At 42.2% G+C, this 27,942-nt stretch overlaps 4 protein-coding genes across 7 annotated transcripts in view; all 4 read right to left on the bottom strand.

Annotated features, from left to right (window-relative positions):
• The window catches only part of TAOK2 (TAO kinase 2), a 41,497-nt gene extending 33,454 nt beyond the window's left edge, over positions 1-8,043 (bottom strand). The window contains exon 1 of one of the 3 annotated variants that reach the window (XM_060780258.2): positions 7,129-8,043. The gene's annotated coding sequence lies outside the window, so the exon portion shown is untranslated. Of the gene's footprint in view, positions 1-5,883; positions 6,041-7,128 lie in introns of those variants that run through there. The other 2 variants (XM_060780260.2, XM_060780259.2) reach the window with 2 other exon arrangements.
• KCTD13 (potassium channel tetramerization domain containing 13) overlaps positions 1-27,942 on the bottom strand; it is a 131,449-nt gene that overhangs the window by 64,302 nt on the left and 39,205 nt on the right. The window lies entirely within an intron of this gene.
• TMEM219 (transmembrane protein 219) lies at positions 13,648-16,751 on the bottom strand. 2 transcript variants are annotated; one of them, XM_060780262.2, is made up of 5 exons: positions 16,593-16,751; positions 14,543-14,765; positions 14,331-14,439; positions 14,141-14,252; positions 13,648-14,008 (listed from the first exon to the last, which is right to left on the bottom strand). In XM_060780262.2, the coding sequence occupies exons 1-5, from the start codon at positions 16,749-16,751 to the stop codon at positions 13,880-13,882; spliced, it is 732 nt and encodes a 243-aa protein (XP_060636245.1). In that variant the 3' UTR covers positions 13,648-13,879. The 2 variants fall into 2 exon arrangements, with proteins under 2 accessions (XP_060636245.1, XP_060636246.1); XM_060780263.2 differs by lacking the exon at positions 13,648-14,008 and having other exon boundaries at positions 14,162-14,248.
• LOC132779277 (uncharacterized) lies at positions 21,472-22,827 on the bottom strand. Its single transcript, XM_060782967.2, has one exon. It carries the CDS (start codon positions 22,825-22,827, stop codon positions 21,472-21,474), a length of 1,356 nt encoding a protein of 451 aa, XP_060638950.2.

Genomic DNA, 27,942 nt, shown 5'->3' with positions numbered 1-27,942 from the left:
GAGTTCTGAACTGATTTCAGGGTCAAAGCCCTGCTTATCCATGAATCATCATGTGACCTTGGCACAGTCACTCTGTTTCATCACATGTGACATTAAAGGGTTGCTGTGATGATAAAGCAGGTAGGACTATGCATATCAAGATGCTTGTTTATAAAGCTATTGTTCTTCCAACACTGTTGTACGTCTGAGAAACATGGGCCATCTACAAGAGTGCACTCAACTTCTGGAGGGATTCCATCAGCATTGCCTTCAAAAAAAGCCTGCAAATCTCTTGGGAAGACAGGCAGAGCAACATCAGCATTCTGGAAGAAGTAAAGACCACCAGCACTGAAGCAATGATCCCCTGCCATCAACTTCGCTGGACTAGCCACATTGTCTGAATGTCCGATCACTGTTTCCCAAAGCCGTTACTTTATTTTCAACTCAATAATGGAAATCGGAATGTCGGTGAACAACAAAAGAGATTTAAAGATGTGCTTAAAGCTAATCTTTTAAAATGTGGTATAAACCCCAAGAACTGGGAAGCCCTAGCACTGGAGTCAGCTGTTACCAATGAATTTTGAATAGCCACAATTACAGAGCAAAAGGAAGAAATGTGCAAAGAGGAAGGCACAACAAGCAAATCCCTGTTGTGATTGCTTTCCACCTGGAAATCTATGTCCTCAATGTAAAAGACCATGTGGATCCAGAATGGATCATCAGAGACATTTACAGACCCAAAGCCAAGACTCTACCTCTGGAACACAATCATACTCAACTAGAAGTGATCATGCATGAATGTATGATGCCTTCAACAAAAATATTTAGTACATTTTATTTAATTTAGCATATTTTATTTATTTATTTATCTAATTGTATTTAACTTATTTAATTACTCCCAATTTGGCTCGGAGCGGTTTACAGAAGCAGATTAAAACAACACAATTAGCTTTAAAAATAACAATAGCAAAACACTAGGCGGCGAGAACAGGTGTAGTCCAGGTTATTCACCTGTCAAAAGCTTGCCGGAAAAGAAAAGTTTTACAGGCTTTCCGAAAAGCAAGTAGGTCTCGGATGGTTCGAGTTTCAACCAGCAAGGCATTCCATAAATAAGGGGCCACGATCGAGAAAGCTCTATGCCTAGTAGATGACAAATGGTCAGTCCGGATGTCAGGGACTGCAAGCAAACCTTGGTCTTCAGACCGGAGTAATCTCTGGGGTTGGTAGGGGGACAAGCGGGCCCCTACCAAATCGTTTATGGTGCTGTTATAAAATGGTTTGAAGCTGTACAATTAAGCTGTACAAAATAATTCCAACACAATTTTTAAAAACACGCTTTCATCTATAATGAACTCATCAGTTGGCCTGCTACCTGGAAGCAGTAGTGCTGAATGGTATTTGACCTAATATTTTTGCATTGAAAGGCAGAACCATAAAAGTGTGAGTTTATGTGACTGTAACCTCTAAGAGCCATGACATTTCTAAAATTCATACCAACCTGAAAGACTCTTGATAACTCATTAGGAATCTGCTATAAGTAGAGACGAATGTTAGAGCTGACCATCATCAAGCACTCTTCTATGGCAAGTGTTTGTGGTAGTTATAGATCCACAATCACAATTTAATATTTTATACACACACACACATATAATTTAAAATTATGGTAGGAGAATAATGGATTTTCTAATGTTTAATTTTCTTTTATCTATGAAGTGTCATTGATAGCCAACTGTAGATGAGGAAGAAATCTTCCCCTCAGAATAAGGCAGCTGACAAAGAAGTGAATTCTGGTTTCTCTACAAAAAGACTGGAGAATGTGTAGCCCATTGGGTGTTGTTGGATTGCAATTCCCACCCATTACAGCATAGCCAATAAGGAAGAGTAAGAATTTGCAGGCCAACAACATCGGAAAGGCCACTCATTCTCCACTGCTGCTCTACAGGATACGATTTGGTCATCCATACTGAGCTTGCTCTGGATGGCTCAGGTAGATTTGCCTCAGAGCCCTCTGCCCACTTTGGCATGAAAGGTGTTGATCAAGGGGAGTCTTTCCAGCTGTGTGGACTATGGGAAGGCAGGAAACTGGACATTTGGTCATAAAGGATTTTCCACCAGCCTCACTGATGTGAAGATATGCAAAATGTGAAAATGAACTGAAAGCCTGGAGACAACAAACTCGAGGGAGTTGTTCTACAAGCAATAAATGATTTAAAGCATAAGCCAAAAAAACAAAACAAAAGGACACCAGGTTTATATCAAGAAAGCAACGGCATGCTTTTCTGTTGATCTAGGGATTCTTACATTGAAGTAGATACACTCAATTCTGCAGGGCATGGGAACCAAAATACATTACACTGTATATTCATGTGTTCTCTCAAGAATGGCTCCTATGCCCCATACACTAATAATGGCGTTTTCCTCAAAATGTGTTGGTAATTTTCATGCTCCAGGCAAGCCAAAACTTGGTATAAGATGTTTCTACCTTGACTTACCACATAGGATACAGTTAATAAAATATATCTGGTATTGAACTGTATGAATTACCACAGATGTTTTAAAAAGAAATAGAAGACCTTCCCAGTTATTTGGGGGCAATTTTTCTCACTTTCACAAATTTACTGTTGCAAAATATACAGTAAAACTGAACTGGGTCAGAGGAAAGCCCTTGGAAAAGTGATACATCTAGCTTTTCAAAGTAAATTTTCCTTGCTTGCAAGAAGAGAGAACTGCATACAAGTGGAAACTGATTAATGTGCACCCTGGATGTGTAGAACCATAGCTCTTGTCTTTCCAAGTCAAAAGGAAAAATTCCATGCCAGCTAGGGATTATGGGGGTGATGCTCAACACAACTGAAGAGTGAGAGAAATCAAAGGGGAAGAAGTACTGGGTTCCCATTAGATGGAGGGAACAAACATTGGCTTTCCCTGGTGCAAAAACTGGAGACGGCAATGTTAGAAGTAGGAATATAGACAAAGAACTAAAATATTGGATGTGAAAGTAAAAAAGTATCTTTAAGTATCTGAAAGAGGAATGTGTCACAGCAACAACATACTATCTCTACCCTAAACACAAAGTCAGCACAAAGAGCACAACAGGAGGTTGCTAAACATTACTACTGGCTTGAGGTCAAGTGTTCAACAGTGGAAATGAGAATTTTCTGAGCTGATTCTGATCTCAAAATGTTGCCCAGTATTCTTCAGCCAAGTATAATTTGTTTAAAAACAAAAGACTGCCCTGGTAAATGCTCCTAAGATAGTTGATAATATGATATCACCATTGAGCCATGATGTTCTATTGTAAACAACAAAATAAAACAAAACCAAAAAGGCATCCTGGTCCAGGCTATTGAACTTCTGCGCATACACACAATATTGTTTTGACTCGTTCTCACCTCCTAGGACCCCCAAACACTAAAAGATAGCCATTTGTTCGCTCTTGAGGAAAAAAAACTGGGCAGTTACTAAACACAAGAAGGATTGCTTTACTCACCTATCTTCACCTGTTGCCACTCTCTACATACTTTCTATTGCAAGCATAAGGGTTCAAAACTGTTGTTTTTGAACCTTTTTCAATATAATTATTATATTTTCCTTTGTTTCATCATGGAATTCAAGACTATGCAGTTTTCCCAAGCAGTTGCCCAACCAAACATCAATGGGATCTAAAGGTACTTAAGTTCAGCAAGGTTCCAGTATCATAGGCCTTTGGACAATGGGTGGCCAATGCATGGCCCTTCAAATGCTGATAGACTGCAACTTCTATCATCCCTCTTCAATGATTGTGCTATCTAGAGGTGTTGGGAGTTGGTCATTGTAGTTTATCAAAAGAACATGACAGAAAAGCACTTTAGAAACACTGCAGTCATGTTCACAAATTCTGCTGCAACCATTAGAAAACTATTTCAAGAAAGGAGAGCTGATAACCTTTCAATTCTAACCAACATATTTCACCAGTCAAGAGAAATGCTTCATGTAACTAGTGCTGCAAGGCAACCACATTTCTGCAAAACCTGTCACTGGTGTTAAGTCTATGAAGGAGCTGCAGACAGACAGAAAGGTGACATTCTCTCAAACAAAACATGAAGGCAGAAACTAAGTGAAACTTTAGACAATGTAGAGGTTCCTTTTCCTCATCTTTTCTAAAATGTCTAAAAGAGAACTTATGACGTAGGATCAGGGTAGAACCTATGATGTAGGAACGGGGTTGGGAGAGACAGATAAGGCCTATCCACCTTTTCAGTTTCCACAAGATTTCTTCAGATATTTCAGTGGAAGCATGAGTCACTGACTTCTCCATTGGCCAGCTATCATGGCAATATCTACGCTGACAAAAAACAAAGTCACATTCAAAAATTCTGGTGTATTAACACTATTCAACCTGTGTTATCAGTCACTACAACATATCACAGAATGGTGAGATGTTCAACACAGAAGCAAACCCTTGGAAGACACAATATTAACAGCCACAAATGTAGACACATCACCTGTTATTGCCTAGCTTTGAAAATGTCTTTGTTTTATTTTGAATTAGACAGTACACTGTCTTTAGCTCAATGCACAATTTGTTATACCTCAGAGATTCTAGGATAATACCTGTCTCATGGTGACACATCTACCTGAAAGGATTCTCAAGATTCAGTTTTAGGTTACTGAAAAAAACAATGTTTGCTTCAAAGAGAAAGAAAGAGGCTAGGAGAAATCCAGCACAGGAAAACAGAAAAAATATGAATGTCCATTCATAAAGAACTCAGCAAAATCATGTTTGAAAATAGCCACTTGCCTGTAAGAAGAAGAATTACATCCACCTGACTAGTGAGGGAGACTGCAAGAAAGCTGGTTACGTCTTTCTTTTAGGTTGCTGATATATAAATACATACATAAATAAAGAGACTAAATAGCATTTTTGTGGACGGGTTAATAATTTTGGCACATATGTCTATAACAGAACAGACTTTGTAAAAAAAACTGCATTGCTGACCATAGGCAAATGGTCAGTAGAATGACATGAACTTGAAAAACAAAAACCATCTGTTGTATTATATTCATGATCAAACAATCTGCAAAGATCTTCCATGTTAACAGTGCTGAAAATTCATTTTCAAAAAGCAACCAGGTAGACATTGTGGCCCATTGTGTACTACAAAACAACTGGTTATTAGCAATAGATGCAAAAGACCCCAAAAGCAATATTGCTTGCCGGAAGACTCGTTTTTTTGACATGAGAAATGACATGAAAATCTTCTCTAAAACAAGAACAATATTCAAGCTGAGATGAATGTATGAGCTAAGATGAATTTTGTGGTGTATACCCTAACACTAGTAATTTATTCCTAGATTTCTTTCCAACATCTACCTTAAATTGGCATGTCCCAGAAAGAGCATACAATTCCGCAAAGGATACCATGGCTCACATCATATTCCTGGACATTCATGCAAAAATAAAATAAATCCATGCATCTGGAGGCCCAGAAATGTGATTGTTTTATATCAATGGCTCTTGTTCAAGTTGTCATCAATCACTTATTCATCTTCTGAAATACTACATGTATACACACAAGACATCTTCCTAGCTGAAGATCTACTCTTACAATAGAACAAAGTATTAGCACTCATGATTCTCTACATATTATAAAATATTTCATGTATATACAAGAGGTAACCTTTGCTGAGGCAGCACACCCTACTGCTTACAAATCCCACCTCTTAAGAGCACCTCCACACACCTCCCAAAATGCTCAATAATACCAATATTCAAAGTTCAATATTAAACACAGGAATGAAGAATACTGAACCAAACTATATGATCTGAACAATGCATGCTGAATGAAAAATAGGATTTTTCTACCTATAAAATTCTTTGGCATATCATTAAAAATATTGGGTTCAGGAAAGACTTACACTAACCATTGCAAACACATTGGGAACTGTTTTTTATGGGTACAAGGTTGAACCTTATGGGCCCTTCAAGATAAGTCACTCATCCCCTTTTTTTTCTCTCCAAATGGTTATCTCTCATTGTTCTGCTGCATCAATGTGATCCTCCCGCTAAACAAATACAATTTTTCTGTCTCCTGTGAAAAACAAAACAAAACTTTTGGTAGTACACTATGTGACTAAAACCTACCCACAGTCTCCAAGCCAGGAGCACCTCGCCCTTCTTGCTGAAAGAAGTGCCAGGGCCCATATTTACAAAAACATAATTAATTCTGAAACACCCTCAGTAGTCCATTATTGTAACCTGCTTTGTCAACACTAGTCCCCCAATCCATATAATTTCAGGAATATCTAAGGGCACAAAAAAGCTATAATAGGAACATGGGCTCCAGAGCTGCCTCAGAAACGGACTGAACCTATATCCCTGGGTTCCAAAGGTGTAAGGACCTGGGGATCAGGAGGTTAAAGGCATGTGCAAATGGGCTGGAGGATGTCAGAGTTCTTTATCCTCAAGGAGAGAAATAAGGTACAAAGCACTTGGGATGACAGAAGGGAGGGGTAAGATCTATGTTTTTCCTTAAGCAGAGTGACAGGCCCCAGAGCTGGGATCTGGGAAAGAGAACTCCCAGGTGTCATAGAAGACAAGTGGGGCAGAGAAGTAGGGCCTAGATTTGGCAGGGGAAAAACAGTAAGATGCGATTTCGTCACTAAGCTTTCAAAGGGGAGAAACGCAGTTGGAAGCGGAATGTGCTTCCCAATTCAGGCAATAGGCTTCCCGACTTATTGTGAAGGAGAACAATCCAAGGGGGGAGGGAGGGGGTTGAGACCCACAAATTGCTGCAATATTGGTGGACATCATTCTTCTTCCCACAAGCAAGAGGCTATTTCCAAGCCTGATTTTGCTGACTTCTTTATGAATGGGCATTCATCATTGCTTTTTCTGTTTTCCTATGGCGGATTTCTCTCTCCCAGGCCCTTTCTGACCTATCCCTTTTCCCCCAGTAACCTGATATTCTTTTCTGGCAGATGTGTCACTGCGAGACAGACTCTCTCCTGGAATTTCCAATTTAAGAAAACAACAACAACAATAGTAATAGCAACATTGCCCCTCCGTTCTTCCAAACAGACCTTTCCTCCCATTTCTCCCACCCATCCTGCAAAATATTCTTCAGACCTCCTCCCCAATCCCCTTTTATAGGAGCGCTGGGGTCTCACCTGTAAGTCTGGGCTGCTGCCTGGATACTGTGTTCCCTTGCGGCTCCAGCTCCAGGGTATGGGAGGTGGGGAGTACACCCCCAACTACCACCACCACCTCCTCCACCTTCTTCCAATCAAAGGAGAGGGTTCACAGGGAACTGTCGCGGGCTTCCTTGGATGAGGAAGGCCTCTGGGTCGGAGGAGGAGGCACTGGGCATCGACAGCCAATTCAGCCGCTCTACAGCTGGGGAAGAAAGGCTCTGCAGAAGGGAAGACGTGCAGGGGAGGAGGGCTAAAGGGGAAGCGATGGGGGCATGGCTGCAGCAAAAGGGGAGAAAGGGGAGAAGCTGATCTCTGCTGGGCCAAGGTCTTCCTCTTTTGTAGGGGAGGGGCTGGGAGAGATCTGCAGCCAAGGGATCTCTGGGCCTTATTTCGGGGAGGGTGGGAACCCCAAATCAGGGCAAATGCAGGACAAGGGAGGCCTTACAGATGAGGGGAAAGCTATGGGGGTGTCTGGGGAAATGCTGCAGCCTGGTTTAGAGGGGAAGGGGCTGCCTGAAGGTATTTATTCTTAAGGGTGTAAAGAGATAAGGGCGAAGGGGTGGGGTTGTAGGGAAGGCCCGCAAGGCAGTCCTGACGGGGAAGTGGGGCGGGGAGGAGGGGAAGGGGGCTTCGGGTGGGTGGGTGGGGAGGACAGGGCGAGCACGGCCTTTCAGGAGCGGCTGCCAGGCCCGGGGGCGCTCCAGGGGGACGTGGGGGGCCCTCTCCGCGGTGGGGTGCCGTGGGGGTGGGGGGCCTGACTCTACCCGGCCCCCCCTCCCCTCTCTCTCGCCACCGCCTCCGCCTCCTCCCGCCTCCTCACTCACTCCAGTTGTCCCCAAATCCAAGATGGCGTCCAAGGCAGGAGCCAGACCGGAACCAAGGCAGAGGGAAGCCACGGAGCATGCGCGGAGGGAAGGTGGGGGCGCGCGGAGGGAATACGCGCATGCGCACTTATCAGAGGGAGTGAGCCGGCCGAAAGGCGCATGCGCCGGGGACTGAACAGGCGCTGGAGACTCTTCTCCCGAAGCCGATGAACAACCGCATACGTAGAACGGGCGGTGGGTTGTACGCATGCGCTATACTGAAGGAATATGTGGATTGTAGAATGGACAGGGAGAAGAGTGTGTGCGCTACGGAGAGACAGGGAGGTTTTCCTGAATGAAAGTGCGCATGCGTACGAAAAAAGAAGGGCGGGCGTTGAGGCAGGCGGGGATTGGACTGTTTTAGTCCTGGTGGGCGGGGCTTCCTTTTTTTTTTTGCGGGGCGGGAAGGAGAGCGAGATTGAAAGGTGGCTACTAGGCCGAGATTGGAGGAGGAGCTTTAGGAGGCGGAGCTCGGCTCTCTGATTGGTCGGTGAGGAAGCGAGCTGTTCAATGAGAGGGAGTCAGATTGGGACGCCGCGTGCCCCAGAGCACGTTCTGATTGGAACGCCGGGTTAGAGGGCGGAGCGTGATTGGTAGGTTCCTGTTGTTAGGGGCGGAGTTTCGTGTCGGCTCAACTGTTACTGGGGCAAGATTCGTGCGGGCGGGGCCAGAGCAGGGCGACAGCTGTTCAGCGAGGGGACAGGCAGGCAGGGCGCGCGGGCGACCGTTAAACCGTCGCTGCAGAGAGGGGGCGGGGCTTGGAGGGAGAAAGGGGCGGGGCTAAGACTCGCCTCTCTCCTCGCCTCAGGCCTGGCCTTTCCCTCACCTCACCTGGAAATGAGCACGTCGTTCACACGGTGCTCTTCCACAACACCTCCAAAGTCATAATAGAGGGGACGTGGTGATGTTCCCAATGCCTATATGTCATGATTTACTGCCATATTGGCCTGTTTTTGCAGTAGGCCTCTTTACAGAAAATGCTGATTGTTTGAGAAATCAGTGCTCCAGAGAAGAAGTTACTATTCAAAGATGACACAAAAACAGGCCGCCTTCCATGAGTCAAGGAGTTGAGGGGAAAGGGATGCGAACCCTAGGCCTCTACACCAGGCATGAGCAAACTTGGGCCTTCCCTCCAGGGGACTTTAACTCCCACAATTCCTAAGAGCCTACCGCAATATTTCTCAGCCTAATGTCCGCAACCGTTTAATACACTTCCTCATGTTGTGGTGCTTTTTCATGTTGTGCTTTTGAACTGTGGTGTTGGAGGAAAGTTCTGAGAATGCCTTGGACTGCGAGAAGATCCAACCAGTCCATCCTCCAGGAAATAAAGCCTGACTGCTCATTGGAGGGAAGGTGACTAGAGACAAAGTTGAAGTACTTTGGCCACATCATGAGGAGACAGCAAAGCCTAGAGAAGACAATGATGCTGGGGAAAGTGGAAGGAAAAAGGAAGAGGGGCTGACCAAGGGCAAGATGGATGGATGGCATCCTTGAAGTGACTGGACTGACCTTGAAGGAGCTGGGGGTGGTGACAGGGAGCTCTGGCGTGGGATGGTCCATGAGGTCACGAAGAGTGGGAGACGACTGAACAAATGAACAACAACAACATGTTGTGGTGACCCCCAACTATAAAATTATTTTCGTTGCTACTTCATAACTAATTTTGCTGCTGTTATGAATCTTAGTGTAAATATCTCATATGCAGGATGTATTTTCACTCACTGGATCAAATTTGGCACAAATACCCCATACACCCAAATTTGAATACTGGTAGGGTGAGAGGGGATCGATTTTATCATTTGGGAGTTGTAGTTGCCGGGATTTAAAGTTCACCTACAATCAAATAAATAAATAAATAAAGCCTGACTGCTCACTGGAGGGAAGAATAGTAGAGGCCAAGATGAAGTACTTTGGCCACATCATGAGAAGAAAGGAAAGCTTAGGGAAGACAATAATGTTAGGGGAAATGGAAGGAAAAAGGAAAAGGGGCTGACCAAGGGCAAGATGGATGGATGGAATCCTTGAAGTGACTGGATTGATCTTGAAGGAGCTGGGGATGGTGACAGCTGACAGGGAACTCTGGCGTGGACTGGTCCATGAAGGCACGAAGAGTCGGAAACGACTGAATGAATGAACAACAACAAAGAGCATTCTGAACTCCACCAACAAGGGAATTGAACAAAACATGGCACACAGGACTCCCATAACCAACAGAAAATACTGGAAGGGTTTGGTGGGCACTGACCTTGAGTTTGGGAGTTGTAGTTCACCTACATCCAGGGAGCACTGGGTACTCAAACAATGATGGATCTGGACCAAACTTGACACGAATACCTAATATGCCCAAATGTGAATACTAGTGGAGTTTGGGGAAAACAGACCTTGACATTTGGGAGTTGTAGTTGCTGGGATGTATAGTTCACCTACAATCAAAGAGCATTCTGAACCCCACCAACGATAGAATTGGGCCAAACTTCCTATACAGAACTCCCAAGACCAACAGAAAATACTGTGTTTTCTGATGGTCTTTGGCGACCCCTCTAACATCCCCTTGTGGCCCCCTCCCCAGGGGTCCGGTAGGCCAGGTTGAGAAACACTGGCCTACCGGAGCAGCCAGTACGAAAACCCAACAAATGCTACGTTCAGCAAAGGACAAGAGAGATCTTCGCACCTCTGTAGGAGTCTACAGTATACCATGCAGTTGTGGACAAGTCTACATAAGGACCACCAAATGCTGCGATGTCCAAACATAAATCAAGGAACAAGAAAGGCACTGCAGACAACTTCAACCAGAGAAGTCAACCATAGCAGAGCACCTGATGAACCAACCTGGACACAGCGTATTATTTGAGAATACAGAAATGCTGGACCACTCGAACAACCACCATGTCAGACTACACAGTGAAGCCATTGAAATCCACAAGCAGGTGGACAATAAATAGTAACAACAATAATACTTGATTTATATTTCACCCTATCCCTCTAAGGGGACTCAGGGCGGATTCCAGGATAACAATGGCGAACATTCAATGCCAACAAAGAACATATGATACTAACGTAAAATCCCAGAAAAGCCCCACATATAAAAGTAACATTAAAGCCTAACATCAGATTAAGACCAAACATCAGTAAATTAAACCTGAGATCAATAAATTAAAACTACACATAATTAGACAAAATTATATAAATATAAACAAACACCCACATTATTTCAACGGACAATTTCAACAGAAAGGAGGAAACCATGAAAATGAACAAAATCTGGCTACCAGTATTTTCAAAACTAAAACCTGTACAGTAAATAAAGAGCAACACTCAAAAGACAGGGAAATTCCAGACAGGAAACAATCAATGCTAATGAAGGTGGCCAATTACAACATACACACGTGCCTCCAACAGACAAGAGTTCTTTCCCCCATCCTGAACATTCCACAGATATATAAACCTCACTTGCCTTGTTTCCAACAGACGTCACAACCTCTGGGGATGCCTGCCATAGATGTGGAGAGAATGCTTCTGGAACATGGCCATACAACCCAGAAAACTCACAGCAATCCAGCCTATCGGCTATTAGGAATTGTGGGAGTTGAAGTCCAAAACACCTGGAGGGAGGGCCCAAGTTCCCATGCCTGTTGTAGAACCAACTTGCCCCCATCTGCAGATCTATTACCGTAGGATAGCAGACCAAGAAGCGATGAAATTGTTGAGTTGTTGATGTTAACTGACTAGCGGGTTTTGTTTCTAACTTCTATCAGTTTATTGTGTTAAGTGAGTTTGTTCAGAAGAAACGTGGACAAAGGTTATCTCTGAGAAGACATGTGAAGTAGAAGTTGAGATATGTAAGAAATGATTATGCCTTCCAACCCCATATGCATCAGGGAAAGATTGTTTTGGTAAGAATTACTGCTTATATTAACAGAAAGCAGAACGCAATATCTTCCAGTTGATGAGCAAAAAGTTCAAGCTCAATGAAATGTTGTTAATTCCATGTAAGCTAATAAAATAACACAAGATAGGAAGTATGATGCCAAGTCCCACACATTTCAAGGGCCCACACTCATTCACCTTAAATACACAAGTTTATTACAAACCAATATTCTCTTCTTCTAGCCTATGTTCTGCCAAAATTTTTAACCCTTAACCCCGTGTTTATACCTTGCATGATTTTGTAGTCAGGTGCATTTGTGGGGGAGTCTTGGTGGCAGCTCTCCTCAAGATGTAGACTGTTAAGGTTTCGTTGAATTTTCAGAACAACATGGCACGGAGCCCTGCTCTTCTGAAGGTTCAACAAAATCCAATCCTAACAATCCACATCTTCAGCAGGTGACCTATGATGTTCTTATTCAGAGTGACTGAATGATGAGGGGCAAGGCACAATAATTCACATATTATTACCCACAGTCCTAGGATTAAACTAAGATGGCACTATTGTTACTCCACTTACATGAGGCCAGGTGGGCTTATATTTGAGGCACTGTCTCCTCAGCAATAATGCAACTGTGGCATGCCCTCCCTGTGGAAATCTGTACATCTTTTCTTTACATCTTTAAGCAGTCGTTGAACTAGTGTTCCTTCTGAATTTCAGCATTCTTTTAATTTTTGTCTTCCAGATGTTGCACGTTGCTTTTTCAGTTTGTTGATTTTAGACTGTCTCCCTGATTATGGTTCTGATAAACATTTATAATAAATAATAATAATTTTATTCTTATATCCTGCCACCATCTCCCCAAAGGGACTCAGGGCGGCTTACAGGCAGCACAAAGTGCCTAAAAATAAACATGAAAGTGAACACAGTATAAAACACAATAAAATAAAACACATGCACATATAGAACAAGATGTGATCCTCTAACCGTGGTGGTAAATTCCTGTAACCATGGCCGGGCTGTTAATATTAGGAATAAAGTAAATGCCAGCTGCAGTAATAGAGAGAGGGCAAGGGATAAAGTGCAGGATGTGCAAGTACTACGCAGGACAACTAGGGGCTAAATATTTTCAAAGGTTTGATTGAGGAGTCACGTCTTCAAGTCCCTACAAAAGGAGGACAGTTTGGGGGCCTGTCTAATGTCACTGGAGAGAGAGTTCCAAAGTCGTGGGGCCATCACCAAGAAAGCCCTCTCCTTTGTCCTCACCAACTGTGCTTGTGACAATTATTATATTATTTTGTCTTTTTAATATATACCTTTGATTTGAAATTCAGGTATACTTTCATAAAGTAAATCCAAATTAAAGCTAAAATATGTTGCAATCTCACTGGACTCATTGGTGGTGAGTAAACATACACACATATACATACACACACACATGTACTGGTCATAGTGTTATGAGAACACACATATATAGATAAATCCTGACAAGATGGTACCTAAATTGATTTTTTCGCATACTCTGCCCTAATATTTCATGATGTAAGATGGGATACCTTTTAAATAAATAATGACTCACTTCTGCAAGAAGGACACCGGGATTCTTAAGTCACATCACTCACCTCTGTTTTATCCTATTCAACTTAGAGTTATGGTACTCTGCCCTACTGAACAGGATAATTCCTCCTCTAGGAACTATCTTACAAATATTATATAGTTCACTTTTTGTCAGTGGCATGGCTACTTATAATGCAAAGAACAAGGATATTTATTTTTGTATCTAATTTATTACATAATTCCCTTTCATCCAGTCCTCACAGTGAACCATGATCCTGTTATAGTTGCATTGCAATCACACCATCTCTATGCAAGCTAGCTTTAGATTCACAGTATGGAGAGTGTTCCGTGATTCAGTTTCTTAGGAAAATGAGGTCAAATTGCTGGTGTATCTGGGTTATCTAGAATATGGAATGCAGGGTGTGGAATTGGCTGGATCCACTTAGATTTGTCCTCGCTTCTCTCTTGGTAGTGGATAACACAGACCAGCTGCACAACACAGCATGGCACAGAGGCAGAGTAGAAAAGCCCCGGTCAACAGAAGACGCTGGCTGCAGAGGGCACGATCAGCCTGGGAGTGAAAGGAGTCTGGCAGTGAATTGTCCTAGTAGCAGTTCCCACCACAGAGAAACCCGGAATGCCAATGCATACGTACTGACCCCTTTCCTGGGTGTGAGTGACTGGCCACTCACACTTTTCTTACCTGGTCCAGCATACTGGACAGGGCAGGATTAGTTTGGTAATGTGATTGGTAGCAAATCCCTGGCTCTTGTAGATGCATGTCCCTCTCCTCTATCACACATGTGTGTGGCTGTCTGGGGAAAAGAGGGCAGTGCTGCATTAGGGGGTTAAGAAGAGATCCTGGAAACCACAGTTCTTAGCTCTTGGCTCACCTTGTTTTGGGGAGAAGGGACAAAGGTGCAGTGATGCTAAGGCAGCTCTCCCGGGATATGGAGTTCATGATGACAGCCAAGACATGAATTGCCTCCTGAACATCAGGACCTGTATGTGTGGAAAGGTCAAGAAGGGATTGGCAGAACTGGGATTTCTTGAGATCTTTGTGGAAGAGGATACTGCAATACGTCAAGAGAGAGAGATCACTCACCTTTCAGACCTAATTCTGTTCCACTAACCGTCAGGCTTAGGTGGGTACCATTAGGAGGGTCTGTGCCATTGTGGAGGTCAAAGGAGAAGCCAACCATGACGGAGACGGTAGTGTGAGACTCAGCAATGGTTGCAGAAGGAGGTGGTGGTGAGGCATTTTCCTGAGTCTTATTTGGGACACAGAACATTAACTGAGCCAGAGACTGTAGCAGAGAGTTCCAGTCCTTAGAGATAGGGAGGAAAATTTCATCTTAGTTTCTTGTTTCCTTATTTTTCCTCATCTGCCTTTTTTCCATTTTGTTCAAGTTTCTCATCATCTTGCCTCTTAAAACCCTTTTTATTTTTAATTGATTGCAAACTGAAAGATGATAACTGTATTACTTGATTTTAAAGTTTGGATTGGTGTACGACAGTGGTTCCCAATCTGTGGTCTATGGACCCCCAGAGATCCGTGAGAACGAAAATACGGTCCGCGTTTTCACCATTGCTACACTGTTGCCTCAAAACCACATGGCAACAAGAGTGACTGGTCTTGTGAAATCATCTTACAGTGCTGAGGTAATGGGAATGTTAGGAGAGGAGAGGCTGGCTACCAATGAAAGAGTACTACTGCCAAATTAGCTCCAGATTATTAAATATGGTTTTCTGTGGGCGAGCAGATGGTGACTACTGGATGGCATATCTTCTGTATCTGAAAGTAGAGCTAATGTGGTTTATCCAATGCAATTTTCTGAATCAGCACCCCAAATAACCAAACTGAATCTAAAATTGATCAAAAACTGATTCGTAACACTTTTGGTACTAATGTTGGAGAGTAGTCCCTTGTCAAAGTGGCCCCTGGTCAAAAAAAAGTTGGGAACCAATGGTGTATGGCCTCATCTTCAGAACATAGAACATCCAGGTCTACCTTTTTAAGGACAATTTTCTCACAAACAAACAAACAAAAACTTCCTTTGTAGCAGGGCTGACAACTTCTGTGGTTCTGAAGACCAGTATTCTGTTCCTGGGTTTGAATCATATGGTGGACATGAACTGCCAAAAATACCAAAACAAAGGTAGAAATTACTAGAAGTCTGTTTCTAGTTTTGGAAAACAGATGTTAAAAAATGTTCAATGCTACCAATTGGGGGACATGGCTGTGACCTATTTAAAAAATGAATCAGTATTCCTGGAAGCTTCTATTTGAAGCAACCCATCTCATTTTTGTCAGAAAAAGTGGTCCGGGGAAATGGGAGCACGTTTCCTCATCTCTGCTTTACAGCATCTTTTGTTTTTCGTTAAATTCCATAATACATACATTTAAAAATTAGAGCACAATGTGGAAAAATAACCACAGGCCAAAAGCAACCAGTCAGTGCTGCTAACACAGGAAATTCTGTTCTCATGGCTGAATCAGTGCATTCCCTTAGATTCAAATCATGTGTTTGAGTCTGTTTTGCAACAAATGCCTGGCTTTACTAGTTTTTCCCCCTTCATTGTGTGTCTGTACATGCATCAATCCTACTGTAGGGTTTTCTTGGCAAGAATTATTCAGAGAAGGTCTTCCTCTGAGGCAGAGATGGTATAATTTGCATAAGGCACCTAGTGAGATTCCAAGACTGCGCAGGGATTTGAACCCTGGATTTGAACCCTAGTCATCTAGCATCTTAGTCCAGCACTGAAGCCACGATAACACACTGGCTCCTGCCTATAATTGGTGAGGAAATTGTTTGCATTTTATGTGAGTAAGCAATCAGTTATATCCCGTAGTTTCAGAGCCATGGCCACTCCTTCCTTCAGCCACCAAACTTTAGCTGGAAAACCTTTGGTCCACTACAAACATTTTGGACAATGTCTTGCTGTTGGCCATGCTGGTTGATACTTCTGCAAGTTGTTTCAAATACACAAAGAACCAAAAGTTCCTCAGCAGCTAGCAAGATAACAAGGGAATCCTGTAATTTCCACTACTATCTCCCATTCCTCGCCAGCCTGCACTTCTCCTACGGCCACCCCAATTCCATCACAAGTATTTTTGTCATACTTTCCACTTAAATTTGTCATTTCTTGCTCACCTCTTTGACATCAGGATTCTGAACCTCGTGTGACTGGATGTAGACAGCAAAACCAATAAAGGCCACAGCCAATGAAAGAAGGCAGAAGAAGAAGGTGACCAGAGGTGGGTGTCGCTCCAGACAAACACGTAGGGAGCCCAGCAGGGAGCAGATGACCATGTTCAGCCCTAAGGTGAGGGTAAGAAGGTGGAAGTGTCATCCCAGCACTTGAAAAAACTGGATGCAGTGGAGAATGCTGGTTCAAGAGCACTCCTATATTGTGCACACTATGAAGTGGTCAAGACCTGGCCCAGAAGCAGCATGCAAGTCTTCATTTCTCCCCTAAATTAAATGACCCTTGCACTCTCTATAAATTTGGACACACTTTTCTTACCTTCTCCTAATCTGTTTTAGGCACAAGCCTTTTCCCCAATATGATGTGATTTCTGGGCCTTTTGTGTTTCGAAAAATGAGCCTAAAAGACATTGTAAAGGATGGGATGAAATTGCCACTCCAAGGGGGCAGGAAGCCTTCAAAGATTTTTTTGTACAAAATGGTGTGTATAGTAGAGATGACCCTCTAAAGACAGTGGGGAGCTATCGATCCCTGATGTAAATGAGACTGACATACTTCTATTTTATGGTGTTGTGCTGCTTCGACTCAAAGTGATCCCAATGTGCTTTCTGAGGTAACACATTCCTACACAATTGAGTAATTTCATCAGCCTGGAAAATGAAATCACGTTAGCTTAACTCCTTATTCTGTACTTCATTCAAACAATTTGTTGCGTTTCCTTCTACTAATTCTTCTGGGTCTCAAAAATAATTTCTCTCCATCTTTTTTTTCCAGAATTACATGTGTATGTAGTTCCCCAGAAACAAATGTTTTGAGAAACATACTCCACAATGTCCAGAATTCCGATAGGAACATATGTGCTTGTGAGTTCCCTTCATGTGTGCAGATGTCCTTTTTCGGGTGCTGTGGGGTTTGGAAGTTTCTTCCTTTCTTTGCAGTGCATAAAGCACCCATACTGCTTACTCAAGACCCATGAAGCCACCATGCATGGCCATTTTATGCTTTGTGGCAATTAAGCGGGCAGATCTGACTATCCTCATAACCTGAAATGAAATGATGGCAGGATTGCTGAGGTCTGCCAGGTCCTCTATGAGTCACTGAACTACTGTAATTATTTTTTGCCTGGCTATGGCAATATAGCCACCTCTCTTATCCCACCTGCTCTCCAAAAAGCATATAATGTCTCCATGTTGGACAGCTTCAAGGGCTTTTCAGTAAGTTGGGATGTTGGTATATGATCTAGTGTTGTACACGTCCATATGCAGGTATTTATGCTATATTGAGTTGATGCTGGATTGCAGCCTTTGACCCTGTTTGTCTTCAGAACAGAGCTAGCAAGGCCGTGGTGCAATTAACAGATAATCCCTTCTTCCTCTACACTCTTAACATTGGTTTCCCTTTTAGATCCACAAACGATTCCTTGCTGCCAAAGGATGTGACCCAGCCCCTAGCTTAGATGGCTTAAAAGCCCATTGCTGGAGATTGTCCATCAGTAGTATTAGGCATGACAAATGGCACTTGCAAGGAGCTTCTATTTCTAGTTACCCATGCCCTTTTAAAAAAATCCAATTTCTCTCTCTCAGTTTTACGTTCTCCCATCCCAACAGTAAGCTAGCATCCCATGATCAATAAGCATCTTCAGTCCTCACTGGGCTGTTTTAGGTCCTCCTCCAAACTTGTTGAAACCACTCCCTTCCCATGTGCATGATGTCATTTGGGCTATACCAATACCATATTCAGAAAATGAGTTTAGTATTATGATATGGCAAGAGCAGAGAATGTACTTTCTGCAGGAATACCTGGTAGCTTATTGTAGGAAATATACTGGACTAGAAGGAGCTCTAGCCTGATCTACCAAGGATGTTCTTTGGTTTTCCAGGACAGATACAGTAATTCTACTGCTGCTATATTTATTTATTTATCTTACCACAACTATCTTCTTTGATACCTTTACAAACCAAAATGTGTATGCTCAAGAATCAAATTACATAATTTGAGCCGATTGGTAGACCACAGGATATAATGCGGAATAATAATTGACACCTGATCCTTGTTGTATCTCCCAGTATTGATTTCTCAGATAATATGTGATTCACTTCGCAGCCACTTCAGCTTCCTTCTAAAAAGACGGTCAGTGTGGCCATCTTTCCACTTCATGTCAATCCCTGAAAACTTTCCTGCCAAATCACCACTCAACTGCTAAAATGAAAAGTGGAGATGGATGATGGCTGCCTGGAAGACCTGATTCCAGTTCTGAGGGGTTGCAGAGGTGGCAGTGAATAGTTAAAATTGTTGAAGGCCATGGCTGGGGTCACGGGACCTTCCAGATGTTGGAATGCAGCTCCCATTATCCTTTACTATTGGCTATGCATTCTAGAGCAGATGGGAGCTACAGGCCAGTAACTTCTGGAAAGTTATGCATTGCCCAGTTCTGTTGTACAAGATTGCCTCCTCCATTACAAATACCCACATAGAGATCAACATGGAAAATCTCATGGCTGGTTTTCACTACAGCTACTTGCAGCATGAACTCAAGTTTCTGTGATTGCTGCAAATGATTGGATTGTGGTAGGCCTCTTTCAAGCAGTTGTGATATAGGTCCAGGTGACTTCCGGGATTGCCTTCCCCGTACAATCTGCCCCAAAGACTTAGGTCTTCTGGTGGGTTAGAGTGCTCACCAGAACCCAACTGGCAAGTGTCATCTAGAGGACTTTTTCATCGGCCACCGTAAGACTGTGGAACGAATTGCCGGAAGAGCTCTGACAGCTAAATGAGCTGTTGGAATTTAAAACACATCGAAGGATCTATCTCTTCTGCCAGGCCTACCCAGTCAATATTAATAATGAATTCTAAATTCACGCTTAGTGTTCACTATATTTTAATCTTTGTTCTCTGTTTTTTATAAAAATACATATTAATATATCTATTTTATATAATGTCTATGATGATTATGCATATTTATATTGTAATGCGCCTCAAGCTACAATAAGTAGTTGGTAAGCAATAAAATTGTTGTTGTTGTTCTTATAATAGCCTACAGTGATGAGAAAAAAGGGGGCTCTCCCATGGGCCTTCAGCACCTTAAAGAGTTCAGCTGTAGTAAGGCTGCTGTCTAGTGCAAGAAGCAAAGGGAATAAGATAACTTAGTGGTCTACTAAGATGGTACAACATGGTGCGTTTTTGTTAAATCACTGTTAAAATTATATGGCTAAGCACTCAAGTGCTTTAATTGTAGCAAATAGCACATAATTATAATGTAATGCAATATACTAATAATAATAATAATAAAAAATATATATATGATATTATACTTATTATATTTATATTACATGTAATATTACTAATATTACTAATATTAGTAATATTACATGTAATATATATTAGTATATTACATGTAATATTACTAATATTACTAATAATATTACAATATAATGGTATAGTACAATATAGTAACATTTAATACCGGTATTGTACTATGCTAATAATATAATATAACGGCGCTCCATGCAGTCATGCCGGCCACATGACCTTGGAGGTGTCTACGGACAACGCTGGCTCTTCGGCTTAGAAATGGAGATGAGCACCACACCCCAGAGTCAGACATGACTGGACTTAATGTCAGGGGACTACCTTTACCTTTTTAATAATATAATATATTGTATGTATATATATATCTTGTAAGCAGCTTTGAGTCCCCTTAGGGGTAAGAAGGGCGGCATATAAATGTCGTAAATAAATAAATAAATAAATTTCAACTCTTCTATAGTTTTCATACTTATGAAAGACACACATATGTAATCACCACAGAGCTTCTACTGCATTTTTCAGTGTCTGGTAATACTTCTCATCAAACTGGGTCCCCTTTTACACTGCCATATAATCCAGATTATCAAAGCACAAATCCACATTATCTGCTTTGAACTGCATTATATGAATTTACTCTGCCAGATAATCCAGTTCAAGGTCAAAAATGTGGATTTTATATGTCAGTGTGGAAGGGGCCTGGGAGAGTCTCTGACAAACTAGAGAGCATGCAGGTCATTTATGCAATGGAAGCCATCTTGAATCCATGTATTTCTGTCCTGCTTTGTTGTCAGTCATTAATTTTTAACAAGTGCTAACTTGACTAGAAGATGAACATTACTATGGAAGTAAGAGAATGATTCTTTCTTAAATCAATGGACAATTGATATGGAACCCTTTCTGCCTCTCTGAACTTAAGCATCTGGACCAAAGGCTAGCCACATAAACACTGAGGTCTGGACCAAACAAATTCATAAAAACCCTGATATAGTGTCATGCTGTAAATAAATCCAGGTGAGTTCAGTAAGGCTCATTCCCAGGTAAGTGTGCACAGGACTGCAGTCATGGTGTTGTTTGGGGGCAAGGGACCTTTCATTTTTTCAGACCATAATTCCTACAATCCGTCACCATAAGACATGCTGGTTAGAACTTCCGGGAGATGAAGGTAATAAAATTTGTAAAGACAAATTTACACCCCCACTCAGAAGGTAGAAAATGCATTTACTGTGGCTATTGAACATGCTACCTAAACCATTTCTGTTATGTTTCAGTGAAAAATTAAGGGATTTATAGATACTCAACTGTTCATGTGGAAACGACCTATTTATACCATCACTGGTTCCAGTCCCATACTATATTTAGAATTGTTGGTAAAACTGCTTTTACTGTAGCAATTATTTACAGAAAATCCTTTGTTAAAAATACAACAATGGACTATTCAAAAGCAATCTTTTCTTTATTCAATTTCTATAAAACTTGGTACTATATAGTTGACTTCAGTATTTCATGATACACAGCTCTTTTACAAAGGATTCTTTTCAAAATAGGAGCAATAAACTGCCCTGATCTGACAAGCTCTTTTGGTCAGTCCGGCTTCTGACAATGGTACCCTTGGCCTAGCAGAAGCATTCTGGTTTTCGGTAGGAATAGGGCTTTCCAGCGGCTCCAACAGCTCATCGCCTTTGATCTCACAGATATTGTGTAGGATACAGCATGTAGCTATGACTACTGGGATGAGCTTCTCCCTGACATCCAGCCTCATCTGCAAACATCTCCAGCGAGCTCTCAGGACTGCAAAAGCTCTCTCTACACAGGTTCGGCACTTAGCCAGTCTCTCGTTGAATGTCTCTTGAGCCTCAGTTTTTGGCGTTGGGTATGGCTTCATTAACCAGGGGCGAAGTGGATATGCATGATCTCCAATTATGACTGGGGTCATTGAAACCCCCTCCAGCACAGATGGAGTTTGTGGCCCAAAAGTGCCTTCATCCATACTGTTGAAGAAGGGAGAGTTGTGCAGGATGCGGGAATCATGAGACCGCTCAGGAAAGCCAACGTAGATATCAGTGAAGCGGGATTTGCTGTCCACCAGGGCCTGCAATACCATTGAATAGAAGCCTTTACAATTAATGTAGGAGTCTGCTGAGAATGGCGGGCAAAGAATAGAGATGTGTATGGCATCAATTGCACCCAGACAGTTGGGGAAGCCCAACTCCTTGAAGCCTTCCATGATTTGTTCTGGGTCTCCCAGCTGAATTGTCTGAGTCAGCAGCCTGCTGTTTATTTCCTCACAGACCTCTTCAAATATTGAGCAAGCAGATGAAATTCCCACCCCAAAGAGTTCTGAGACAGTCTTGTAACTGTCATGGTGAGCTAACTTCCAGATGGTCATGGCAACCCTTTTCTCAACAGGTATGTGTGACCGCATGCCAGTGTCTCGACGCTGCAAGGCAGGACGCAACTCCTCCGCGATATACATCAGTGTAGAGCGTGACATTCGGAACAAAGAAATCCAGCACCTGTCATCCTGCTCTGAAGAAATCATCCGCTCCCACCATTCACTGCATCTCGGAAGCATCCAATGTGACCTCTCTGACAAGGCCATCAGCTCATGCTCATAGTGCAGGGCAGGAGAAGAGGAGTATACCATGGTGACCACAGAGACAATAGCATTTCGGTGAAGGCGCAGCAGGGCTCTCTTACGTCGCACACTGGCGGAGAGGATACGCCGGAGCACTGCAGCTGACCGCCGGAAGCGCCTGCGCTGCAGGATTCTGGCTATGGCAAAAATCACGGCACGTCTGTTGAGCATCCATTGTTGTATGAGCAACTGAGACGTTTGAACACAGGCAGCAACAAGAGCTAGGCACTCCTGCTCCATTTATTCCGCCTCTCTTGAAGTTCACAGTAGGTTCAAAGAGAAGGGATGTTACTGTGCTGGGTGATCAAACTCCATCCCCCAACTAGTCCGATGGCCAAGGCTGGGATGACAACTGCAGGCAAGGAGAACTCAAAAGCAGTCTTTGAACTTCACCTGGAAAGGCACTGTTGAACTGAAGGGCAATACATTTTAATTGTCTTTTTGCTTGCTAATTAAATCACATTTACATTTTAATTATAAAGGCCTTTTTTCTAATATACTAGTAAAGACATTCTCTTCTGCTTATGCACAGAAAGAAATAATTTAGGATCGAGCAAGGCAGCACCTTACAGATGTTTCTGGCTATAATAACCTTAAATGGTATGACAAATAGTGCTATTATTGCGCTATGCTAATAATGATAATATATTGTATGTACATATAATATTGACCATAATATTGTAATACAATTCCAATAATAATATAATAATATAATACTTATATATTTTATAGTACATGTAATACTACTAATATTGTAGCATAGTGGTATGGTACAATACAATAATATATAATAGTAGTGCTATGCTACTAACATATTGTATGTACATATAACTTGTAAGCTGCTCTGAGTCCCGTTTGGGATGAGAAGGGCAGGATATAAATGTCATAAATAATATATATATATAGCCAGGAATTATGTCATATTATGTCACATTGGGAGACCACAAGGATTCCTGATCCTACAAAAGTCTCAAGCTTTAAGAAAGCAATGTATGGTTTGGTTCTGTCATGTAGCCTAGAGTATTCAGAACCATACCTTCCTGACAAAAAGAGCTCTTCAACAGTGGAACTCCCTGTATCGGAGTATGGTTGAAGCTCCTTCCTTCAAGTCTTTTAAACAGAGGCTGGATGGCCATCTTTCAGGAGTGTTTTGATTGTGCTTTTCCTGCATGGCAGGAGGTTGGACTAGATGGCCCTGTACTCTCTTCCAACTCTATTATGCTATGATTCTTCTCACTGATCATCACTCAGTCTAAGTTATTTACCTATACCTAGCGTTTGCCTTGACTAGATGGCCAGGTAGTTTCCTCCAACTCTATTATGCTATGATTCTTCTAACTGATCATCACTCAGTCTTAGTTATTTACCTATACCTAACGTTTGCCTCAAACTAGAACATTTGTTTTAGTACTTGTACTCCAAGCTGATCAATCAAGTAATTAATGTTTTCTAACATAAAAGCAGAGCTTCCGTGAAAGTCCTGCATCCAGCCAAACAGTAGTTACTCGGTAGTGAAGAATGTCTTACACAAATTCAGAGACAGTTATGGCTACATCATTATAAGCAGGTTGTGAGGGAAAGGCCACTAGATCCTCACTCGATTTATAATCTCCCACTTTCAGAATCCTTACTCCTGTTACTAAAAGAGCAAGATTTCAAGAGGTTAATTTAATTCCTCCGAAGGCATTTCATTCAAACCTTGACTGTGGCTGAATGAAGTTTTAAATCCTCTTTTCTGTGAAATGAGCAAGACATTAATGTATTCTCAGTGTTTGAGGCTCAGTTCTGTGGGCCTACTGACCCAAATAATTCTGTTCAGCTGCTATTTCACTACAACACTTAGCAACACTTGCAGAAGTAATTTAATGCCTCTTTGCCCTACTGCCTTATTTTTTTAAAGAACAGCAGTGAAAAGCATTTAGAACTGATCCAATATTTGTTTCAATGCCTACACACAGATATAGTTTTTAACTATACTTATTTTCAGAATCTTCACAATTTTCAAAGTGTACGCTGTTCTATTATGGCTGCAACCCTACACATCCTTGCATGAAAGCAAATCCCATTGAACCCAGCAGTACCTATTTCTGAGTATTATATTAGGGATGGTCACTAATAATAAGGTTTACCCTATGAATGGATGCTTGTGCTCTATGTACTATGCTGTTTCCCTGAAAATATGACAGTGTCTTATATTAATTTTTGCTCCCAAAGATGCATTAGGTCTTATTTTCAGGGGATGTTGAACAAAAAATGAACATTTATTATATACTGTAGTGTACAGTATTTGTCAGTATATAATAAATATACTGGCCTCACACACAGGGCCACAAAAACAAGGGCTGTAAAGTACCTTGCTCCCACACACTGTCTAGAGCAGTGTTTCTCAACCTTCCTAATGCCGACCGCTTAACACAGTTCTTCATGTTGTGGTGACCCCCAACCATAACATTATTTTTGTTGCTACCTCATAACTAATTTTGCTACTGTTATGAATCGTAATGTAAATATCTGATAGGCGGAATGTATTTTCATTCAGAGGACCAAATTTGGCAGAAATACCCAATACACCCAAATTTGAATACTGCTGGGGTTGGGGGAGGATTGATTTTGTCATCTGGAGTTGTAGTTGCTGGGATTTATAGTTAACCTACAGTCAAAAAACATTCTAAACTCCACCAACAATGGAACTGAACCAAACTTGGCACACAGACCTCCCATGACCAACAGAAAATGCGGGAAAGGTTTGGTGGGCATTGACCTTGAGTTTTGGAGTTGTAGTTCATATACATCCAGAGAGTACTGTGGACTCAAACAAGGATTGATCTCGACCAAACTTGTCATGTATACTCAAAATGCCCAAATGTGAACAGTGGTGGAATTTGGGGGAAATAGACCCTGACATTTGGGAGTTGTAGTTGCTGCGATTTATAGTTCACCTACAGACAAAGAGCATTCTGAACCCTACCAAGGATAGAATTGGGCCAAACATCCCACACAGAACTCCCATGACCAACAGAAAATACTGTGTTTTCTGATGACCCTTGGTGACCCCTCTGATACCCCTTGTGACCCCCCAGGGCTCACAACCCCCAGGTTGAAAACTACTGGTCTGTTTCTGGACCTAGGTTGTTGGAGGTTTTCTGGCTATATGGCCATGTTCTAGAAGTATTCTCTCCTGGCATTTCGCCTGCATCTATGGCAGGCATCCTCAGAGTTCCTGGACCACGTGTACAGCAGGAATGGTATCGCAGCTTCTGGCCACCAGGGGGGCATGCTTCCAAACAAAAACTTTGCTAGGTCTTATTTTTGGGGGAAGCCTTATATTCAGCAATTCTGCAAAACCTCTACTAGGTCCAGGAGATGTCTTATTGTCAGAGAAACAGGATAAACTGGATACTCTGAATGCTCATGAAAAGCAAGAGACCAATGTTCTCCAATTAACCTGAAAACCGGAGAAGAAGCTGCAGCAGATGGGAAGCAACGTGCCGATGTTAACAGCAAACTGGGGTACGTATGTGTTAATAAATGACAAAATACCATTTCCCCAGAAAATTTTCATACAGTTTTTAATGGCATTTTGCTGCCAACAATACAGGGGAATAGCAATTATGTTTGCTATGGTATTCCTTTCTCCCTTTGCCACATCCCCTACCAGAGCTTTCATGAAATGTGTTGCCCATTCCAATTGTCACAAAAGCATGCCAACAATAAAAACAGGAAAGAAAGAGTGATGGAGAGAGAAGGAGGAAGCTTGTGGCAGACTGCCTCATGGTGCAGCGGCATGTGCAAGAAGGGGAGTTTTCAGAGTGTGAAAGCGCATATCTTTTCATCAGACTATGATGAAAATCCCATTAGTGGCATACATGAGCTTAAGTATAGCTTGCACATAGATTTGTCATGCTGAACACCAGATGGGGCTCTTGTAATGTTGTTAAACTCAAAACAGATTGAGGTACCATAAAGCTCCAGGTAGACAGGTGAAGGCACCTGCCTTGCCAATACTTCCAATCTCACCATTCCGCTCAAAACAGTACTTGCTTCTCAGTGGAAAGCAAGAAGGAATAAAGCACAGAGGCGCAGGAGATAAGGTCAGAACCTGGTACTTCTCTGCTTTTCTTCTTATACTCTCCACTGGGGAATGTCATACTGGCCAAATTTTTCTACACCAGGGGTCCCCAAACTAAGGTCTGTAGTCTGGATGTGGCCCTCCAAGATAATATACCTGCCACTCACCCTAAACTTTAGACTTAGGGTCGCCCTAAGTCTGAAACAACTTGAAGGCACACAACAACAACAATCCAAATTACCTTGACTATCTCATCATCCCAAAGCAGGCCCAAGGTTCCCACTGAAATACTGGTAAGTTTATGTTGTTTAAAATTGTTCATCATTTTAAATAGTGCATTGTTATTTCATTCATATATATATTTGGAATCCCTGGTGGCACAGTGGGTTAAACCTCTGAGCTGCTGAACTTGCTGACTAAAAAGTTAGCGGTTCGAATCCGGGGAGCAGCGTGAACTCCTGCTATTAGCCCCAGCTTCTGCCAACCTAACAGTTCAAAAACCTGCAAATGTGAGTAGATCAATAGGTACCGCACCCCATGCAGTCATGCTGGCCACATGACTGTGGAGGTGTCTATGAACAATGCCAGTACTTCAGCTTAGGAGTGGAGATGAGCACCAACCCCCAGAGTCGGACACGACTGGACTTAATGGCAGGGGAAGGTCTTTACCTTTACCTTACCTTTACATACACACACACACACTCTACAAATGAGAAATCTGAGTATGTATAGGATTTTTCATTTTTTAAAAACTATAGCCCCCTTCCCCCAAACAGTCTGAAGGACCTTAAACTGGTCCTTTGTTTAAAAGGTTTGAGGGTTCCTGCTCTAGAGTCTAGACCTTTTGGTCCTGTACCCAACTTGGCAACCCTATTTACATATTCATATGAATGTGTGTGTGTGTGTGTGTGTGTGTATGCATGCTCCGTTGGTTTTTAGAATGCAGTAAACAAAGTATTACTGTTATATATATTACTATATAATATAATGTAACTGTTATATATATATTAAATAGACTCATAGAAAAGAGTTGGAAGGGACTCTACCATGGTATTGGGGGAGATCAGACAGGAAGGAAGAAGAGAAGAAAGGAGGGAGAGAAAGAGAGAAGGAATGAAGGAGGGAGGGAAAGAAGGAAGCAGGGAAGGAAGGAAGGAAGGAAGGAAGGAAGGAAGGAAGGAAGGAAGGAAGGAGGGAAGGAGGGAAGGAAAGAAGTAAGGGAGGAAGGAAAGAAAGAGGTACCGAAGGAAGGAGGAAGAGAGAAAGAAAAGAAAAAGGGGAGGAAA

The sequence above is a fragment of the Anolis sagrei genome, chromosome 6, assembly GCF_037176765.1.
Source record: "Anolis sagrei isolate rAnoSag1 chromosome 6, rAnoSag1.mat, whole genome shotgun sequence".
NCBI classification, from domain to species: Eukaryota; Metazoa; Chordata; class Lepidosauria; order Squamata; family Dactyloidae; genus Anolis; species Anolis sagrei.
The sequence above is the reverse complement of the archived record's forward strand: the minus strand, read 5'-3'. Positions and strand labels throughout refer to the sequence as shown.